At 46.0% G+C, this 20423-nt stretch overlaps 1 protein-coding gene and 1 long non-coding RNA gene across 5 annotated transcripts; one reads left to right on the forward strand and one right to left on the reverse strand.

Moving 5' to 3' along the window:
- Nucleotides 1-458: 458 nt before the first annotated feature.
- On the reverse strand, nucleotides 459-20347 carry PRUNE1 (prune exopolyphosphatase 1). 4 transcript variants are annotated; one of them, XM_058715819.1, is made up of 8 exons: nucleotides 20233-20347; nucleotides 11777-11869; nucleotides 11036-11238; nucleotides 8255-8439; nucleotides 7498-7656; nucleotides 6771-6865; nucleotides 4739-4897; nucleotides 459-2379 (listed from the first exon to the last, which is right to left on the reverse strand). In XM_058715819.1, exons 2-8 carry the CDS (start codon nucleotides 11813-11815, stop codon nucleotides 1951-1953), a joined length of 1269 nt encoding a protein of 422 aa, XP_058571802.1. In that variant the 5' UTR covers nucleotides 11816-11869; nucleotides 20233-20347; the 3' UTR covers nucleotides 459-1950. The 4 variants fall into 4 exon arrangements, with proteins under 4 accessions (XP_058571802.1, XP_058571800.1, XP_058571801.1 ...); XM_058715817.1 differs by lacking the exon at nucleotides 20233-20347 and adding an exon at nucleotides 19242-19376; XM_058715818.1 differs by lacking the exon at nucleotides 20233-20347 and adding an exon at nucleotides 13001-13265.
- On the forward strand, nucleotides 4895-11558 carry LOC131503985 (uncharacterized). The gene is made up of 2 exons (XR_009257723.1): nucleotides 4895-5021; nucleotides 11414-11558. It is a non-coding gene; the product is annotated as an uncharacterized LOC131503985 (long non-coding RNA).
- Nucleotides 20348-20423: the final 76 nt, after the last annotated feature.

Below are 20423 nucleotides of genomic sequence, written 5' to 3' on the forward strand. Positions count from 1 at the left end.
CCAAGCAGGCTCTTGCAGAGTGAGTGGAGAGCCCGACATGGGGCTCAGTCTCACAAACCATGAGATCATGACCTGAGCCGAATCAAGAGCTGGACCTTAAGCGACCGAGCCACCTGGAGGCTGCTCTTTAAACAAAAAAATCAAAAACAAAAACAAAAAGCAAAAGACAGTGGTAAAAAAATATTTTGGTTTTGAGACTACCTTGGCCCCACTTTTTGAGCATAAGCAAGATTGGGAAAGCCATCTTTAGGAGCGTTCTGGGCTCTAGAAGAAGAAACAAATGAAAGGCTGAGGATGAGGAGAGATAGAAGGCTGTCACTCCTCATTCCCAAAAAGAGTTAATGAAGGGAGCCGTCCCGTAGAGCAGGAAGAAGGGAGATGTGTCTTGAGGAGACTGAAACCATTATCAGAGGGAAGGGCCTGATTACAGTTATAAAAAGAGACAATGAGACCCCAAACAGGAAAAAAAAAAAACGTATTTAATACTTTAACAAAATGCAAAATAAGGTACCCGAGTTATAAAACATAAATTCCTTTGGTTCAGAAATCACACAACTATTTTTACCTTCCAATGGCTACAGACATCATCCCCTAAAGCGAAGTCACATCATCCCCCTCTTACTGAAGACGTCATGCCAAAACTGTCACACATCCCACTGTTCGGTGGAACCACTGGCAACTTACATGGAATAGGGCCGTGGGGTAGGAAAAAGGGGAGCAGGTTGGTCTGAAGGCAAAAGGGAGACTCTACACATGCAGAACGAGTCAGTGGGGGAGCGCTCTGTGGGTCACTACGGTATGAATCACACCCCTGTACATGCTACATGAGGCTGAGTCCCTTGGTACAATCACATATAAATACAATTCACCCACCCTGAGCTTTCCCAGGGAAAACAGAAATAAAATACACACACACACACACACAGAAGCAGGGGAGAGATGGCAAAAGAGGCAGATCCCAGAATACCAGAGAACATCTAGTCCAGACCCTTGGTCTTACAGATGGGGAAAATGAGACCTAGAGAAATGAAGGGTCTTGCCAAGAGAGACATAGTTCACGGCAGTCAGTATTAGAACTCCATGTTCCCTTCGATATGAACAAGAAGAGAACAAGATGGACAAGGAATTTGGGGCCACCAAAGCAGGGCATAGAGCCGGGGCTCTCACTGCACTTTTGCTGTCTTTTGGGAAGAGTGCCTATGTGGTCTTAAGGCCTTCCTGGGTGTCTCCTGAACTCTCAAGAACCAGGGGTCTTCTGGGTCTTTTCAGGGTCCCTGTGGCTCTGGGGTATCGCAGAAACTGAGAGCCAGGCCAGCTGACCAGGACAGAAGATAATGGCCTCCCAACAATCCTAAAAGAGTCAGAATGAGCTCAGAACACAACTGTGGCCACCTCGGCCTTGGACACCACCACTTAACTGGGGGCAGAAAGAGGAATCATGGGGCCGGATTCTGCTAAAGGCTGAAAACAGCAAGAGAAGTTTCCAAAGCACACTCTTCTATCTAGCTTAAAGGAGGTAACCAATAAATACCTGAATGAATAAGAGAATAAATGAATACAAGGAGACAATGATTGCTTGGTTTCATGAGAGATACTGGTTCTGTTGAAGAGCCTTACTGAGGGCACTGCTGGGGTATGCTTTCCTGTGCCGCTCTGCCGCAGCTATGCAGGTACTACCTTGTGCCCCTGGCCAACGAGACAGAGGAGAATCAGTGCAGATTTGGAGAATTAAATTAAATAATATAATCTGTCTAATGGGTAGAGATCTGGAGAAAAGGCCAAAAGCCATCCCTCAAGCAACTGTTTTCTTTCACTTCTTTCTCCTCCCAGGTTCACGAAAACAGTACACCAGACCCCAGAGCACCGAAGTCAGAACTGCCGACACATCTCAACACATGCAACTGAGGTGGTTCGAGCAACCGCCCTCCCTACCTCGACCGCCCCCAGCAGTCACTTCTGAGACAGTGAGGCAGCAGTCGACTGTGACAGTGAGATCTGACTGCACTTCTCGAAGATGGCCTCAGCTGAGAGTTTTGGCAGCCCCTGATCCAGGGGGCATTCGTCCACCAGGCTGTTCATGGGCGTGGGGGGCAGTGGAGGCTCCTCCTCATCTTGACTCAGTCCAGGAACCAGGGAGCTCCCCGCCCTGTCCAAGTCCTTGTCCGCCTGCTCCCTGCACACACCCTCGGTCTCGGGCTGCCCTGACGGGATCTTCACAGAGTCAGAATATGCTGACAGGGCCTCCTGGAGCAGAGGCAGAAGTTTCTTCCGAGATACCTGGGTGTTGCCCTGAAGATAGGCCTGGAGGTTAGGGTGGGTGCTTGGGGCAGGGGTCAGCTTCAGGGACGGAGAGTGGGAGCATTCCAGAACTCCACAGATCTAAAGAAGAGACAAGATGGGGAGATGGTACATGAGGTGGTGAAGCAAACAGCTGGGGTCTCTTAAGTTAGAGGCTTCCCTTATAGAAGGAGAAACACTTTTGATTAAATCAGAGTTCAGTATTACTGTGAATACATATAGTATTTAGAAACAGAAGAAACATTTGATGTTTATTTTTAAGACAGAGAGAGAGAGAGACAGAATGTGAGTGGGGGAGGAGCAGAGAGAGAGGGAGACAGAATCCGAAGCAGGCTCCAGGCTCTGAGCCATCAGCCCAGAGCCAGACACGGAGCTCGAACCCATGAACTGCGAGATCAGGACGTGAGCTGAAGTAGGACGCTCAACTGACTGAGCAACCCAGGCGCCCCAATTGAGATCATATATTTAATTTTTGTAAACCCAAGCCTGGAGAGATTAAGCATCTTGAGCAAAAGCACGTAGATGATGGGAGTCTGAACCAGAACCCAGGACCCCCTGACCTAGTGTTGTTTCCAAGTGTATATCTGTGCTCAAAAACTTGAACTCTATCCTTAGCTAGAATGGGACACACATGTAGACTGAGGTCAGGGGCAAGACAGAGGCAGAAAGAATGAACAGATCAAAGTGGGGGTGGGAGGTACGTCAGGCGTGGTGCTGAGCCTGACCACTTCCAAATATTACCTCATTTAATCGTCACAACTACCCTCTAAAATTTGGATTAGTATTACCTTCATTCACAGGTAGGGAAACAGAGGCTTAGATGAAGTAACTTGCCTAAGGTCATAGTTTGAATGAAGCAAAACTGACACTTGAAGCCAGGTCTGCCACCAAAACCAGTATTCTAAACTACTCTCTTCTATCGTTTCCAACAGAGGAGGAAGAGATGAGATGGCAGGACATGCTGTGAAACCTCTTTCCCATTTCCCAGTGCAGAGGCAGCCTGGACAGTGGGGGAACCCTCTGTTATCTGCAGAACTTTGCAAGGGTGTGGTGGGGGGAAGGTGGGGACACTTAGGAAGGTGGGAGAGACACTTCCCATGGCCAAAGCACCCTTTCCTTCTGGACACGATTAGTGAGAGCCACCATTTATTCAGTGCTTACTCTGTGCCCAGCAATGTACTTTACGTACGATATTAGGTTTAATGAGAACATCAGGCTAATCAGTGGGTAATACTATGCCACGTACAGATTCAGAAGTCAACTGACTTGCCTGAGCTCAGAGAGCAGGTAAGTGGCAAATCTGGGACAGAAAACGTGTCCATCTGCCTTTTAAAACTGTAGTTCTGGGGTACCTGGGTGGCTCAGTCAGTTGAGTCTGCTTTGGATTCTGTGTTTCCCTCTCTCTCTGCCCCTCCCCTGCTCATATTCTCTCAAAAAATAAAACGTTAAAAAAAAACAAAACACAAAAACTAGTTCTTTCCACAGTGCCAAACTACCTTCCACTAAATGAAATCACATTTGCTTTGTGGAAGAGAAGAAAGGGTGACATACCTTCCATGGATGCAAAAGATTATCAGGCTGTATGCAGATCAGTCTTTAGCAGCCTTCATGTAGCCCAATAAACCCCAAAGTCCCTGGACTGCCTCACATGCATTTTTTTTTTTTTTTAAATTTTTAAATGTTATTTTTGAGACAGAGAGAGACAGAGACAGAGCATGAGCAGGGCAGGGGCAGAGAGAGGAGGAGACACAGAATCTGAAGCAGGCTCCAGGCTCTGAGCCGTCAGCACGGAGCTTCATGTGGGGCTTGAACTCACGGACCGTGAGATCATGACCTGAGCTGAAGTCGGACGCCCAACCAACTGAGCCACCCAGGTTCCCCTCGCATCCACTTTTAAATAATTCTTCCCTGGGCTAATTGCCCAGTAACCAACAGAGGAAAAGAAAGGGGAAGAAGTGGGAAAGGTGGCCAAACAGATCAGGAAGGAACACCTGTGCTTCAATCCCTTTTCTACAGAATTAGCATTAGACACTGTCATTCATCGCTGCACGGTTAAGTAGTAGAAAAGTCTTCTCTTGAGTTTCCCATTTTCAAGGCCATGGGTAAAAAGGAAGGAACTGATTTTCTGGGGTGAAGATTAAAGATTAGGCTAAGAATCGAATTTTAACTCCAGATTTATAACACTTTCTTTTAATCTGATTTCAAAGTCCTTCTAAGTGGGAACTGTGTCTCTAATTCCCTTTGAATCTCTCTTAACAGTATGACTAAGGCTATTCACATATAGAGAGAATGGGGGAGGGCAGGGAGGGAGGATTCTGGAAAGAGGTCAAAGGACTTCTGTGTAAACACAAAAACCAAGCAGAGGTCTTTACAGCACTGGGCAGTGCTCACAAGCAGAGCTCTGTAGGGACCTCAGGCTGGAGAAGAGACAGAGACTCACCATCATTCGGAGCGCTGCATGGGGACAGAAAATAGCCAGCTGCCGCACTGGTTCATTGTGAGTGTTGAAAAAGATAGTCATGGCGACCAGGACATCACAGTTGTGCGCCTGGCAGAAAGCATGGAGGTCTGCAATGAGGCCAGACCTCTGCAGGAAGGCCTGAAAAAGAAGAAATGGGGCAATGAAAAGGGCTACCGCTGGACTCTCCTTGTCACCAGTAACAAAACGTGTTCACAAAGGGTATCTTTCCATGTTAACCTGGGTCTTGTTCTCTGGAAAAAAGGTATCCAATATTTACTCTGTGTTCTCTGTGTGCCAGGAAGCAGTATGTAGTATGGGGAAAATATAGGTTTTGCGTTCAGACAGAACTGGTTTGAAGATCAGCTCTGATAGGTAACTATTAGCTGTACCATCAAGGAGTTGTATCAACCTCCCTGGACTTAAGTTTGAGGATAAAACATTTACCATGTGCCTATTTTAAGAATTAAAACATGATCGCGTATGTAACATGCCTGGCACGTACAACGCTCTCCTGCTCTTGCCATTTTTTAAGCAAGGTCTTCGCCTCATGGGTATTTTCATTCTAATAGAACAATGGGACACAGCGGTAACACACATGGGACAAGTGTATCATTGGCTCTTCATTCTTTGCCAATCTCTACTCTTCTCCAAAGTCTCATGTGGTATTTCCTCTACTGAATACTACTACCAGCCGATCCAGATCAGGGCTTTTCTCTGTCCTTGGCATATTTCACGTGTCAATTTCTCACTGTGTCAATTTATGCTATTTGGCAAGCCTTTTCTACTCTTATGTTTGTTTCCCAAACTAGGCAGCAAGGGAAGAGACCAGGCCATTTTGTTTTATTAAAATTATTCAGTAGTTTTACACAGTATTTATAGAAAGCTGTACAGACTATGGCAGGATGTGTTCAGATCCAGTTGCCAAATGATTTAAAATGAATATGATATGGAACCAGGTAGTAAAATACCGTTATCAAAGTTACACTCATTCACCCATTCAACAAAATTTACTGAGCACCGGCTATGCGCCAGGTACTGTCAAAGGTGCCGATACAGAAGAAACAGAAGAAACAGGGCTCCAGCCCTGGTGGAGCTGATAAACTGGCAGAGGAATGTAGACAATAAACAAGGAAACCATGAAATTGATCACTTCAGTCCATTAACTGCTAAGGATAAAACAAAATTTAAAATATTTTAGAGATTTTTGAGCACAAAGGATATTATGTTAGTCACAGTGGTCAAGAAAAACCTCTTATAAGAGGAGACATCTGAACTAAGACCTGAGTGATAAGGAAGAGCCAGCTCTGCAGAGGGAAAAGCCAGTGCAAAGGCCCTGAGGTGGGAATGAGCTTAATGGATCCCATGAACAGAAAGAAAATGAGTGTGGCTATAGCACTGTGAGCACAGGAGTGGGGCTGGAAGGAGATGAGGTGAGAGAGAGAGAGAGAGAGAGAGAGAGAGAGAGAGAGAGAGAGAGAGACAGGGCCAGATCAAGGAGGGTCCTGTAAACCACAGTAGGGCTGTTATATTCTTTTTTTCTTTTTTTTTTAAGTTTTATTTAAGTAATCTCTACACTCAACGTGGGGCTCGAACCCACGACCCTGAGATCAGGAGTTGCAAGCTCCTCTGACTTAGACAGCCAGGTGCCCCCGGGGCCTTTAGATTCTATCAGGAGCGCAATGAAAAGGCAGCAAAGGAAGGGAGCTGATGTGATCAGAATTACATCTGTTTTGTTTTGTTTTTTCAGAATTACACCTTATAAAGACATGACTCTGGCTGCTATGGGGAGAATGGTTTGTAGGGGTGCAAGAGCAGAGGCAGGGAAACCGGTATGCAGGCTATTGTGGTAGTGCAGTGAGAGGTCACGGACTGTGGGAGTGACAGCAGACCTGTCTGCTGAAAGGGAAAGGTACATGGGTACAAGACTTATTTTGGAGATGAGCCAGCAATGAGGGGCAAGGTTACATATATAACTGAAGGTTTTCTCTCCCCACCCACGCCTTGCTCTTACCTCCAAATCCATATATATTGCACTAATGGCCACCTTAATGCCTTGTCTGCAAATGGTCTTCTGGTCCTTTCTCAGCATTTGCTCAGTGGTCAGTCCTAGACAGTGAATGTGAGACCAGGGGTCAAACAAGAGAGCCCAGGGTCCCCAGCCTAGGAAGGTGAGGACACCAAGATGGGTCAAAGGTGAGAACAAACACAGCCTCTCCTTGGGCCAATGAATAGGGGAGATAACTAATTATTATATGATTATAAACAGATTCTTTTACCCCTTCCTGTGTTGTTTTAACCTTCTGTAAGTACATGTGGTACTTTTTTTTTTAAGGTCAATAGGTAGTATCTGGGGAACAAATTATGGAAGTATTTTTGTTCTCTTCCTTTGTCCTTTGTATATTTACCCTAAATGTTTCTTCTGCTTCCCTAAACAATTATCTAGATCTCACTCAGATAATTTAGCATTCCCTCAGCAGATTTTACTCATATATTTATATTTTCCGATTAGCCCAGAAACCTCTGACACTCTTAATATATTCCTCCTTCTCCTACCCATTAGCCAGGATAGTAAATCAATTGATTAGCTCATGATCAGACTCACTACCTCGGTTCTCTCTGATTAAAGCATTATACATGCTCTGAAAACTGTTTCAATGGTGTTCAAAAATACTGTGAACAAGGCTTGTCCATCTGTTTTCTCATGCGGGAGGGAGAGAAGTCAGTTTACTGTTTCACACCTGATACATCAAACTTTGCCTTTTGTAGAGAATCAAAGATGTCATTTCTCTCGGGCAGATCTGGGAAGAGGGCCTCCAGCTTCTCCACATATCTGCTGTCCTTTGGGGTTGCCTTTCCAACTTTCAGGTCCATGTTGACACAGTCCAGGATGATTGTTCCTGTGGAGGCAGGAGGCAGGACTCAAATCCCATGGCCTTCCACTCACAACCACTAGAATACACACAACCCTCCAACCAGATGGACATAATACAGGGAAGAGCGTGCGGCAAACACACTGGAAACAAAATGAGGAACTGGGACTATGTGCTGAGTAAGACCACCCAAATCCAAACTAAAATGTGGGCAGGCAGAATGGGTGCCTGAGCAGCTCAACCCTCAGAGATCTTGAGACTGAGTCAGAGAGACACGATCTCCCTTCTGTAGCCAAATTCCATTAAAAAAATCTAGAAGTTGGAAGAGATAGTCTAGTTCAATCTCTCTCTCTCTTTTTTATTTTTTACAAATGGAGAAAATGAGAACAAGAAAGGTTAAGAAATCTTTGCTCGAGGTCACATAGCCACCAACAGGCAGCTTCTAGGTCTGTCTTCCTTTCTGCTTTCACCACAGCCTTTTCATGCCTGATTGCCCCCTGAAAGAACCCAGCCTTTGATACGAGCTGGATAGCTTTGAAAGGGTATGATTAAGCTAGAAGAGGCTAGACGTTTCCACTCTCCTCTGGGGTGGACACGGAGGAACTAACCCGAAAGCCACCCTCACCGTGCAGAAGGGCTGCAGTTTGCCTGTCCAGGATCTCTGGTGCCCCCTGCAGGATTCTCTCGGTCACCAGGGTAGCGCAGGATCCCACCAGCTCAACTGAAATGTGGCAGGGAGGGCAGTGTCTCTGCTCGATGGGTCGATGGTCTAGCACCTCTGCAACTGTCTCCTCTAGGGCCGAGTCACTTCTGTGTGGGAAAGTGGGTGTGGGGAAAAGAGAAAGAAAGATAGGTGGGGGGACTCCAGCTGCTTCTAACCAAAGCTCCACCTCACCCATGAAGGAAAATGCACATCTTAGGCAAACACTTAAGAACTTTGGTCACTTCCACCTCGGCCTCACTGCTCTCAATTCTTTTCTTTCATGTGAGAACCGAAGTCATCTTTAAATAGTATATAAACGGGAAAAAATAGTATGTAAGTGAACTTGGTGAAATATCAGCAACAAGTATCTCATCCATGTATTTGATCTCCTTAGGAGCTGCCTTTCCGACTGACACGCTTGGCACCCAGTATTTCAGTCTCTCCTGTCACTCAATCTGCTTAATACCCAAATGCTTAATACACAGTTCACCAGATCCTATGGACTCTACCTCAATCCTTATCCATCTCCTCCTTTCCAACCCTCTGCTATCGCCTTATTCTAAGCCCTCAATATCTCTCACCTAGATCGTTCCAACAATTTCCCAACCAAACACCCACTTCCCATCTCAGGCCCTCCTAAGCTATCCTCCACAAAGCTGCTGAGTGATCATCTGAAAAATGCAAATTTGATTCTGTCAGGATCTGGATAAAATATAATTCACAATAGCTCCCCACTATCCTAACATCAAGTCTAATCTCCTTGGCAGGGCCTAAAGGGTGTCCAAAATCTGGCCCCACCCACCTCCCTAGTCTCACCTCTTCCTATGTCCTACTTCTGGGTCACATTTTATGCTCCAGCCATGCAAAACAAATTCCATTTCTCCCAATCTACCATGCTATTTCATGCCTGCCTGCCTTTGCTTATATTAATTCCTCTCTCTGCCTGGATGCTCTTCCTAACTACCTCACCTCCCCATTCCAAGAGCAAACATTCAAGAGTGAGATCAAGGGTCAACTCTCTTAGGAAACTTTCCCTCGTATCCTCTGCTCCCCTCCAGTATATTTCACTACTCTATCCTCTACACACCTATTTGTCCTCTCGAGGGTCAGTTACCACACACCGCTAACACCCGTCACAATGACACTAAGATATTTTCTTTTGTAGGAAATAATTTTGTTTTTAAAAAAAAATTTTTATGTTTATTTATTTTGGAGAGAGAGAGAAACAGCGTAAGTGGAGGAGGGGCAGAGAGAGAGGGAGACACAGGATCCGAAGCAGGCTCCAGGCTCTTAGCTGTTAGCATAGAACCTGACGTGGGGTTCGAACTCATGAACTACAAGATCATGACCTGAGCCAAAGTCAGAAGCTTAACTGACTGAGCCACCCAGGCAACAACCCCCCCACTTTTTTTTTTTTTTTTAACGTTTATTTATTTTTGAGAGAGAGAGAGAAACAGCGTAAGTGGAGGAATTTTGTTTTTTGGGTTTTTTTATTTTATTTTATTTATTTATTTTGAGAGAGAGAGAGGGAGAGAGAGAATCCCAAGCAGGCTCCAAGCTGCTTGGCACAAACCCTGATACGGGGCTTGAAATCACAAACTGTGAGATGACCTAAGCTGAAAACCAAGAGTCAGATGCTTAACTGACTGAGGCACACAAGCGCCCCCCCCCAAAATAATTTTGCTTTTTAAAAATTAAGAAAAGGGACCCCTGGGTGGCTCAGTCGGTTAAGTGTCCAACTTCAGCTCAGGTCATGATCTCACAGTTTGTGAGTTCGAGCCCTGTGTTGGGCTCTGTGCTGACAGCTTAGAGCCTGGAGCCTGCTTCAGATTCTGTGTCTACCTCTCTCTCTGCCCCTCCCCTGCTTGCATTCAGTCTCTCTCTCTCTCTTTTAAAAATAAACATTAAAAAAATTAAAAAAAATTTTTTTTTTAATTAAAGAGAGTTGGGGCACCTGGGTGGCTCAGTCAGTAAGCATCTGACTCAATCTCAGCTCAGGACATGATCTCATGGTTTGTGGGATCAGGCCCCACCATCAGGCTCTGCGCTGACAATGTGGATTGCGATTCTCTCTCTCTCTCTGTGTCCCTTCCCTACTCCCAACCCCACGCACACATGCTTTCCCTCTCTTAAAAATAAATACATAAACTTAAAAGAAAATAAAAATATATTTAAAGATTAAAATTAAAAAGACCTGCAACTGGGGCGCCTGGGTGGCTCAGTCAATTATGCATTGGACTTTGGCTCAGGTCATGATCTCACAGTTGCTGAGTCTGAGTCAGAGCAGAGCCCACTTCAGATCCTCTGTCCCCATCTCTCTCCCTCTCTCTGCCCCTCCCCCAAATCTACACACATGCTCTCATCTCAAAAAATATTAAAAAAAAAAACAAAAACAGTTGCAACCATTATTCAAAGGCTTCTGTTACAGTGAATCTGCCACAAAATAATGGTACTAAAGGCAGATTTAAATTATTTCTGAGTTATCCTTTAGTTTGACTTCTCTGTGTTTCTATTTCTTTTTGTTACTTGCGTAACTGGAGAACTAACAATATTTTCTTTTGATTTTCTATATCTTATATAACCCAGCAATTGCAATTAGCCCGTGAGATCCCCAAGAGCACAAATTCTTCCTCTCTTTATTTGTTACTCATCAGAGCTCAACATGGCACATGTTAAATATTGGCTTAACTTCCTTCCACTTACTTGGGTAAGACATGATGGTCAACAAGGATAAGGGTGAGTTGGCCAGCCTGGTGCAAGGCATGGAGGTCAATTTCATCCCGGAAAATCAAAAGGGACTCTGGAATGTGACTCTTCTGAAGGAAGAAGACGTTGTCACCTCGTAGAGGTAGCTCAGAACGTTTTATATTTAAAACTGGCACAAAGACTTCCTCAGTCTCTGTTGTCTGGATAAGGAAAGTGAAAAGAACATATGGCAATGTTTTGGCATAGACAGGAAAAGTAACAAGATTATTGGAACCAGAGGAGATATGATCTTGGGGAAGTAATTGCCTTTCTCAAAGCCACAACTACCCAGTTGATAAAAACAAAAGGACAACTCTTGCCCTCTCTCCTTCTTAGTATACATGAAGGTCAAGAAGACAACTCATGGAAAAGACCTGGTTCTAGATGCTGCGGAGAAGGGATTATTAATCCTTAAGAGCTGACCTGGGCATGAGATCACTGGTACCCAGAAGAACTCAAATAATAAACAGCTTGAATTTGCCTTATGATTTACAAACATTTTCTTCAACATACATCTACTCATTTGATCCTCCCAGGGGCACTGCAAAATAGCATCATTTCAGATTTTAGAGATTGTGACCTGAGACTCAGTAAGGTTAAGGGATTTAACTGACCCAAGGGTAACTGGTGTAAAGTGGCAGAGCTGGGTCTTGGATCCAGATCTTTTCATTCTCAAGGACTCTGTTGCTAAGTACTCACCTTTGCCAGGTAAAAAGCCAGGGCAAGAGCTGACACCATGGAGTCCAAGTCACAGGCTTCATTTCCCAGCACAACATGTAGCGGCCGGGACTCCTGTTGAGGAAGGAGAATGGGATGCTAGCAGACATACCTTTGTCTGTTTCCACTGCCCTTACACCTGAGCAGGGCTTCCCACACACCCTCTCACTGATCTTCACAGAGGAGGTGGGTCAGCCAATCTTATGACAGTCCTCATTTCATGGATGAAGATATTAGCAGACAGGCCACCTGTGTGTTGCTAAGTTTAAGCATTCCACATCCAACCAGGAGGTAGAAAAGTGCCCTTTCTTCTATGCTGTCTCCTTGATTGTTTTTTTTTTTAATTTTTAAAAAAAAATATTTATTTATTTTTGAGAGAGACAGAATGCGAGTGGGTTAGGGGCAGAGAGAGAGGGAGACACAGAATCCAAAGCAGGCTCCAGGCTCTGAGCTATCAGCACAGAGCCCGACGCGGGACTCAAACTCACGGGCTGTGAGATCATGACCTGAGCCGAAGTCGGACACCCAACCGACTAAGCCACCCAGGTGCTCCTCCTTGATTGTTAACTTAAAGAACAGCAGTAAATAATTCTCTAACGTCTTACGCCTCTTTGGGCACTCGAGAAATCAAAGGTAGAACAGTTGGGATAGGTGATAGTCAGGCTGCATCAACCCCAGTTTCCTCCCCCGACCCTGCTGTTTTCAAATAGGGAAAAATATCCATACACTTCTAAATCATAAGAGGCGAAGAGCTTTTGAAAATAAAGGTAAAATAAAATCTAGTCCATGATCCAGTTACCCAATCCATGAAAATGCCCCCAGCCCTTTATTACTATCATTATTATTTTTAAAGTAATCTCTATACCCAATGTGGGGCTCGAACTCATGAGCCTGAGATCAGGAGTTGCACGTTCTACCGACTGAGACAGCCAGGTGCCCTGGAACTTTTATTTTTAAAGCTTTGAAAAGTCCAGCTGCTGATAAGAACTGAGGAGGGAGGGATAACTGCTGTTAGTATTAACCTTGTTCCCTTGTGTCTCCCTAGCTATCAGAGTCTTAAATAACAACCTGAAGAGGTAGGTACTTTAAGAATTATGTCCATGGCTCAGTTTAGGGCACAAGAATTCTCTCTTACAAATTTACTTTGGAACTTACACCTCAGCATGCTTCTGAGAGAGGAAGAGATAAGAACAAAATGAGACCTACCAGTTACAGCAGAGTTTCCTAATTTCAGCACCAGTGGCATTTTGGCCTGGATTGTTCTTTGTTGTAGGGGCTGTCCTGTGTGGGAGAAGTTTGGCAGCAACCCCAGACTGTACCCAAAAGATGCCAGTAGCACACCCAGTCATGAGAATCAAAAATGTCTCCAGATGTGCCAAATATTCCCCGGGAGCCCAAAATCACTCCCAGTTGAAAACTGCTAGGTTTTCAGGTAAAAATCCAAACACTCTGACTTCTTCAATCAGGGAAGATTTACTAGATGCCAAGAGTTTAGAAAAGTAGGAATGGGGTTCAGAGGAGCAAAACATAGCAAGCAATAGTTATCAAGTAATATAACTATAGGAAGAAAGGGAATCTGGGGGAACCTAGAATCATCTTGCCTGTTTGGCTGTTACCCTCCCTCCCCCAGAAAGCTACAGCTAGAAAGGTACAATTTTAGAGGACTTTTGGTGGCATAAATTGCCCTATCCAGTAACTAAACAGGTTTTTTTTCTCCTTAAGTTTTATTTATTTAAATGATTTCTACACCCAACATGGGCTCTACACCCAACATGGGATCAAGATCAACCCCAAGATCAAGAGTCAGATGATTTTCCAACTGAGCCAGCCAGGTGCCTCAGGTTTCTTTGTTTGTGTTTTTTAAGTTTATTTACTTATTTTGAGAGATAGCACAAGCAGGAGAGGGGCAGAGAGAGAGAGAGAGAGAGAGAGAGAGAGAGAATCCCAAGCAGACTCCACACTGTCAGTGCAGAGCCCAACATAGGGCTCAAACTCATGAACTGTGAGATCATGACCTGAACTAAAATCAAGAGTTGGATGCTTAACTGATGGAGCCACCCAGGCGCCCCCCCACACACAAGTTTTTTTATTTTAAACTATCCCCCCACCCCCCACATCTCCTACTCCCACCCTCAGAGAAGTATAAAAGGCAGAGGTTTCGCACAAAGGACCTGCGGAGAAAGTCCGCCCTTAGGTTCTCTCCTGCACCCATTTCTCTAAGCCTACCTCAAGAGGGTGGCAGGCCAGACCCACTCACAATGAACGACACAAGGGAGGGGAGATTCTTTTCAATATTAAACTCTTTTCCTACATAAGGGGAGAATTCAGTCCTATATTAACTCCTCTAACTTGCAATTTCTCCTTCGGATACCGGAGAAAGTCCCCCTGTTTCCCAGATACTGAGAACTACCCAAATGGCTGCAGACCAGAGTGACAACACAGCACTTGAGGTAAGTGACTGTGGAGATAGCTTGCTCACTGAAGCAGCAAGGGGGGACACTGTGTTCACTGGAAAGGGAACTGTGTAAACACGAGCGGCCATATGGCCCGGACTCTAGAGAAATAAGGTTAACAGAGAAAAGGCAGAGCAAGTGGGACCCCCCTCGTGCTGGGCCCTCTGAGAAACTTTCCAAAACTCACTCACACTAGTGCTGCTCCAGCTGAATGAGGATGGGTCAGATCCCCAGCATGGAGAGGGGCTAAGCAGGAGAGCAGGAAGTAGGCGCCACATACAACTCTGTGACTCTGAGAGGATATCCACAGGAAGGGGAATAACTAGCCCCTTGTGCTTGTTCAAGCCCAGATGGCAACCAAAAGGAATGAATATCAAAGGAGTCCTCTGGGCTGTCAGCCTATCTTGAAGCAGGCCTGAGCAGAGGCTATGGTGGCATTCCCCTCTCCTGTCACAGTCCACCATCATCCCAGCCTGTCCGGTCTACTCACCACCCACAATACATGCTGTGTATATTCCCAGCTCTGCCCTTTAAGCGGCAGAACTATCATGTGAAGAGGTCACAGATTAGGGTTGAATCCCAGCTCTGCTTCTTAATTTTTTCTTTTAACATTTATCTATTATTGAGAGACAGAGCATGAGCAGGGGAGGGGCAGAGAGAGACAGAGACAGAATCTGAAGCAGGCTCCAGGCTCCGAGCTGTCAGCATAGAGCCTGACGCAGGGCTTGAACTCACAAACTGCGAGATGACGACCTGACCCTAAGTCAGAAACCGACTGAGCTACCCAGGCACCCCTCCCAGCTTTGCTTCTTACCTGTTATGGGACTTGGGCCTCTCCAAGCCTCATTTAAAAATGATAATCGTGTAACTGATTTCATGCAGTTGTGACGAGGATTAAATGAGATAGCCCATAAGTGTCTGCTCTGTAGCTGCCTTCCATCTTCTCCTTTCCCTACCGGTCCCTGCCTCTTCATGCCACCTGAAGGCCCTGTCTCTGGGATGCCTCCCCTGGCCACCCAGGCCAGAGCAATACTCTTCCACTAGACCTCCAGCTTCCAGCACCTGCAGCCCTCATATGGAGCTTCTACCCTAAGGAGCTCGCCCTCTTTTCGTGGGCATGTATCTTAATTTTTAACATAGTTTATGACTTAGTGACCATACATTCTGTTATTCAAATGGGGACACTTGTGAGAATAAAAAAGGGTGCAATAAATGGTTGTATCTGAATAAACTAAACTGTCCTGGGCTGCCCAACTTATAAGGCATCCTTCTCTTCATCTAGGAGGAACGTGTGTATCTCTTAACCCTCCACCTCTCCCCCCCATCCCCCACCAGTTGAAAGCAAAGCCAAACTGCTTTGGTTTTCTGACCATCAGAGGAAGAGTTCAGGGCAGATATAGCTATACTTAGAGCAAGAGGAAACCTGAGCTGCCAGTGGAAGAAATGAAATCTGAGCGCCCCAAGTAAATATAAACTTTTCTTTCTTAAACAACCAAACAAAAACACCCAAAGCTGGTAGTGACAATGACTGTGTCCTGATGTTCTTTGTGGCCTCGTGTGGGGAGAAAGGACAGGCTCTAGGGCTGGCAAAGTCAATCACTTCCCTTCTGAAGCTGAATATGGTCTGACGCCTAGTCTACAAAATAGTTAATGAGGGAAGGAAAAAAAGAGCCAGGGATAGAGAAGCCCTCCCAGCACAGAGAATGGTACAGATATTGAGGAAAGGACTGTGCTGTCAGAAGGACAGCTGGCCACTCCTGATTCCTGCCCTATGCATACAGGAGGGCAGACAACACACATTATCCGAAGGCAGCTGGATGGATACCTACACTCGAACGCAGCCCTGCCCTGATGCAAAGGTTTTTATCCACTAGACGTGAAAGATGAGTCACCATGAATACGATATTTAGTTAAACAGGATTTCTTTTAAAATGGAACATCCTAGGGGCACCTGGATGGCTCAGTCAGTTAAGTGTCTGACTTCGGCTCAGGTCATGATCCCACATTGGGCTCTGTGCTGACAGCTCAGAGCCTGGAGCCTGCTTCGGATTCTGTGTCTCCTCTCTCTGCCCCTCCCCCACTCATGCTATCTCTGTCTCCGTCACTCTCAAAAATAAATAAACACTAAAAATAAATAAATAAAATGGAACATCTTACTATCGTTGTGGCAGAGGCTGTAGAAAATTTCTCTGGTTATCAGGGGTGCTTGGGTGGCTCAGTCGGCTGAGTGCCCCTCAGTGCCGACTCTTAATTTCTACTCAGGTCGTGATCCCAGGGTCATGGGATCCAGCCCCACGTCAGGCTCCATGCTGAGTGTGGAACCTGCTTGAGATTGTCTCTTTTTCTCTTTCCTTTGGCCTCCTCCCCTGCTCGAGTACGCATTCTCTCTCTCTCTCTCAAATAAAAAATATACATCAAAAAAATTTCTCTGGTATCAAATAACAAAAATAAATCAATAGGGGAATTGGCCGGTTATACGCTGTCTCTATCCTATGTAAAAGTCAAGCATTCATATTTCCCTAAAAGTTATACCAAAGCTTAACAGAAACACTCAAACCTAATAGAGTCTGTCTAAATCATGTATCTCTTTACACAAGAAATCATGGTGCAGCTTCTGGGGAATTAGATGGGGAGAAGATAAACGATCTTTTTCATTTCGTATCTTTTTTGTATTTAAATCTTTTCACAGTGTACATTTACTACTTCTATAATTAAAAACAATCTAGTATTTATTTATTATAAGTTTATTTATTTTGAGAGAGAGAGAGCACTAGCAGGGGAAGAGCAGAGAAAGAGGGAGAGAGACATTCCCAAGCAGGCGCTGCTGACCACGTGGAGCCTGATGCAGGGCTTGATCTCACCAACTGTGAAATCATGACCTGAGCCGAAATCAAGAATTGGACACTTAACCGACTGAGCCACCGAAATACCCCTCTAGTATTTATTTTTACTTTTTTAAAGTAAGTGCTAAAGGGGCGCCTGGGTGGCGCAGTCGGTTAAGCGTCCGACTTCAGCCAGGTCACGATCTCGCGGTCCGTGAGTTCGAGCCCCGCGTCGGGCTCTGGGCTGATGGCTCGGAGCCTGGAGCCTGTTTCCGATTCTGTGTCTCCCTCTCTCTCTGCCCCTCCCCCGTTCATGCTCTGTCTCTCTCTGTCCCAAAAATAAATAAAAAACGTTGAAAAAAAAAAAATTTAAAGTAAGTGCTATGCCCAACATGGGGCTTGAACTCATGATCCTGAGATCAGGAGTCACATGCTCTACTGACTAAGCCAGCCTGGCACCCTATAAATTAAAAGCAATCTACATTGTTGGCAACCACCTGTATGTCCTGTCACCAGTTCCTCCACTAAGATTCCTAGAGTCTGATTTTCTCATTTCTTCCAGCCCCGGCTAGGCTGTGTGATAATAAGAACTCTAAGATACAACTTCACCTTCACAAGTTCACAAGTTTGGAAAAATAAAGATCTAGATCTTGCTTCTTGGGGCATGAATGCAGGCAGAGAAAACTCAGGATACCAGCAATACTGGAAAAATCCAGTATTTTTCAGCTTCATACTGCTGTAGGAGATATACTGTTAACCTGGGGGGACTCTGGAGTGAAGACGACTTAGGATAGATGCATGCAATGAAAGGCTATTTGGTGAGGTTTCAGATCTAAGGGCTCTTTACCAAGTGGTAGAAAGGAGACCTGTCATTTGGGTTCTGCAGTGGGGAGGGGGGGTGCGGAGTTCCAACTGCATAGCACTTGGAACAGTGCCACAAAGATTCTACATTAGTCCTCCAATGAGCTCCCTATGGTGCAAATCAGATGTAACCTAACGAATTGGTTCCAAACTGCCCTACGCATTAGGTCAACTTTCCCAAAGTTTGTATTTCACAAGGAAAACTTTGGTGCAATTGGTATTAAAATTGTCCTTTGTCACCTATACTTCAGGTGAGGACATTCATTTATGTCAGAAGCCGAATCTGCAAAAGGAAAGAGGTGACTTTAAGGATTTGTTAAAGACTAGAATCTATCGCCCAAGGGAATCTGCAGAGTTTAAAGATACTTCAAAATAAAGATACTTCAAAAGGAAAGCATAGTCAACCATCTGTCTAGGTCTCCACAGGGGCAGTGTCACTTGAGGTAGCAGGGGCCAAGGGACCTCTTCCAGCCTCTGTCTGGTCAGCTTTGTGCTGCTAACTGGGAGTAGCAGCCTAATGTGCATGACCAGTCAGCATGGCTGGGAGATTCCAACCAGCTCAGGGCACCGTAAATAAGCCACAAAGCATTCAGGAATCAAGCTTATAGTTTTGATTCCAAACACACTTTGGGCTTATCCCTTCCTGGCGAGGGATTCTTACGTAATTTACATGTGGGTTAAGGCCAAAGAAGAAAACTGAAGGCAAAGGAATGCAAGTTTGGGTCAACAACTGATACGCCTGCAATAGTGAGCATGTTTAGCTTAAAACCAGATTTAAAGTAAAACACCATGACCACCTCAAATCTAGAATGAGTTCGGCCCGCCAGACAAAAACAGCCCTTCTGAGGCAATAAGGCTGTGGACTCTGGTCCCCTCCTACCCCCGGGTCTCACAGGGAGGCCAATGGGCCAAGGAGGCCCTGCGAGCGGAGAACTGAAAGAGGGGCGGGGAGAAAGGGATAAATACACCCCGCGGGGCACGACTGGCGGCACCACAGTCCTTCACCTTTTGACGGAGCTGACCCACAGCGAGCAGAGGCTCAGATGCAGTTCCCAGACCCACGATTCCTCCTCCCAGCTCTTGGGGAAACCCCAAAGGCAGGAACCAAAAACGGGGAGACTAAGCAGCATTCCCCCGAGCTAGGTTCTCGTTCCTCACTCCTCCGGCCCCAAGGCTGATCTGATCCCAAGCCCCCTCCCCACAATTCTGTGTTCCTTCCCCACACACCCTCGGGGGTCCCCAGATCCCACATCTTCGTTCTTCATGGACCTCATACTCCATTCCTTACAGTCACAGACCGGGATCCGTTACCTGCAGAGCGGCTCGACAACCCTGCAGGTAGTCCTCCATGGCGAAGTCCCAAGGTGTGCCACCGCCCCTGGCCGTGGAGACGTTACCAGGCGAATGCTCCCCGCCTCGGACTCAGGGGCTTGGGGCGAAAGTCAGGAGGCGGGACTCGAACCCGCCACACAGCGATTCGGTCCCAACCCCGGAGGAAGTGCGTAATCCGACACTCCTGGAGTCCGACGTCGCCCCGCCCCCAGCGGCGGAGGCGGAGCTCTGCGCCCAGAGACTCACGGGACCCCTTCCCGGAGGGGCGAAGTGGGGCGTGGCGCAGGGCGTGCTGGGAAACGTAGTTCAGAAGCTCCGAAATGGCCACAAGAATCGAAGGAAGGCGAGTTTTCCGAGATTACTCATTTGACAGAGAAATGTATATGTGTCAGTGTGACCTATATTTGTGGCATTTGAACTTCCCCTCTCTACTCAGGCTAAGTATAGCATCTTTCCATACATTACATGGAGCATCTGGTTGACGTCTTAAATTATACATGGCAAAAACAGCTCTTAGTCTTCCTTTCTCGAATTCTCCTCTTCACCAAACTGACCCTTTGCCACCAATTTTCTGATTGTCCGTGTTATTAAAACAATAGAATAATCTTTGACGTCTCTTTTTAATACCTACTACGGTCTCTTGCCACTCCTGCTGCTTTACAACTTGGTGGCCTGTTTTTTTCTATAGCCTCAGCAAACGTCTCCTTTTCCTGGACTGTTGTAACCTGGGTTTTTTGCTTCCTGCCTCCCTAATTGTTCAAACTGACGTTTCAGCCTTCAGAGTTGCTTGAAGTTTCATCCTGACGCAGCCCTGCCAGTCAAGTTAGGAGAGCCCTTCAGAATGTAGAACTGGGTTCCAACCTCCCTCAACTGCCACCTTCCAGCCCCACGGTATGCAGACTACTACAAATAAATGCACTCTCATCATCAAATACCCCCTCCTTTATTGATCCATCCCTTTATTTCTTACCGACAGCTTTTCCTGCTGGACCCTCCCTGCCCCCCTAGGAACTGAGAGGAGGTGACTGATGAGAAGCTGAGGGCTGTGCTGGGATCAAGGACCAGGGCACAGGGGTATTCATTCGATCTCCTGCTTGCTCAGCTAGTTCTCTCTCTGCTGCCTCTCTTCCCAGAGCCTGGGGAGTCCTCCACACCTTCTGC

This window comes from Neofelis nebulosa, chromosome 2, assembly GCF_028018385.1.
Source record: "Neofelis nebulosa isolate mNeoNeb1 chromosome 2, mNeoNeb1.pri, whole genome shotgun sequence".
Taxonomy (NCBI): Eukaryota; Metazoa; Chordata; class Mammalia; order Carnivora; family Felidae; genus Neofelis; species Neofelis nebulosa.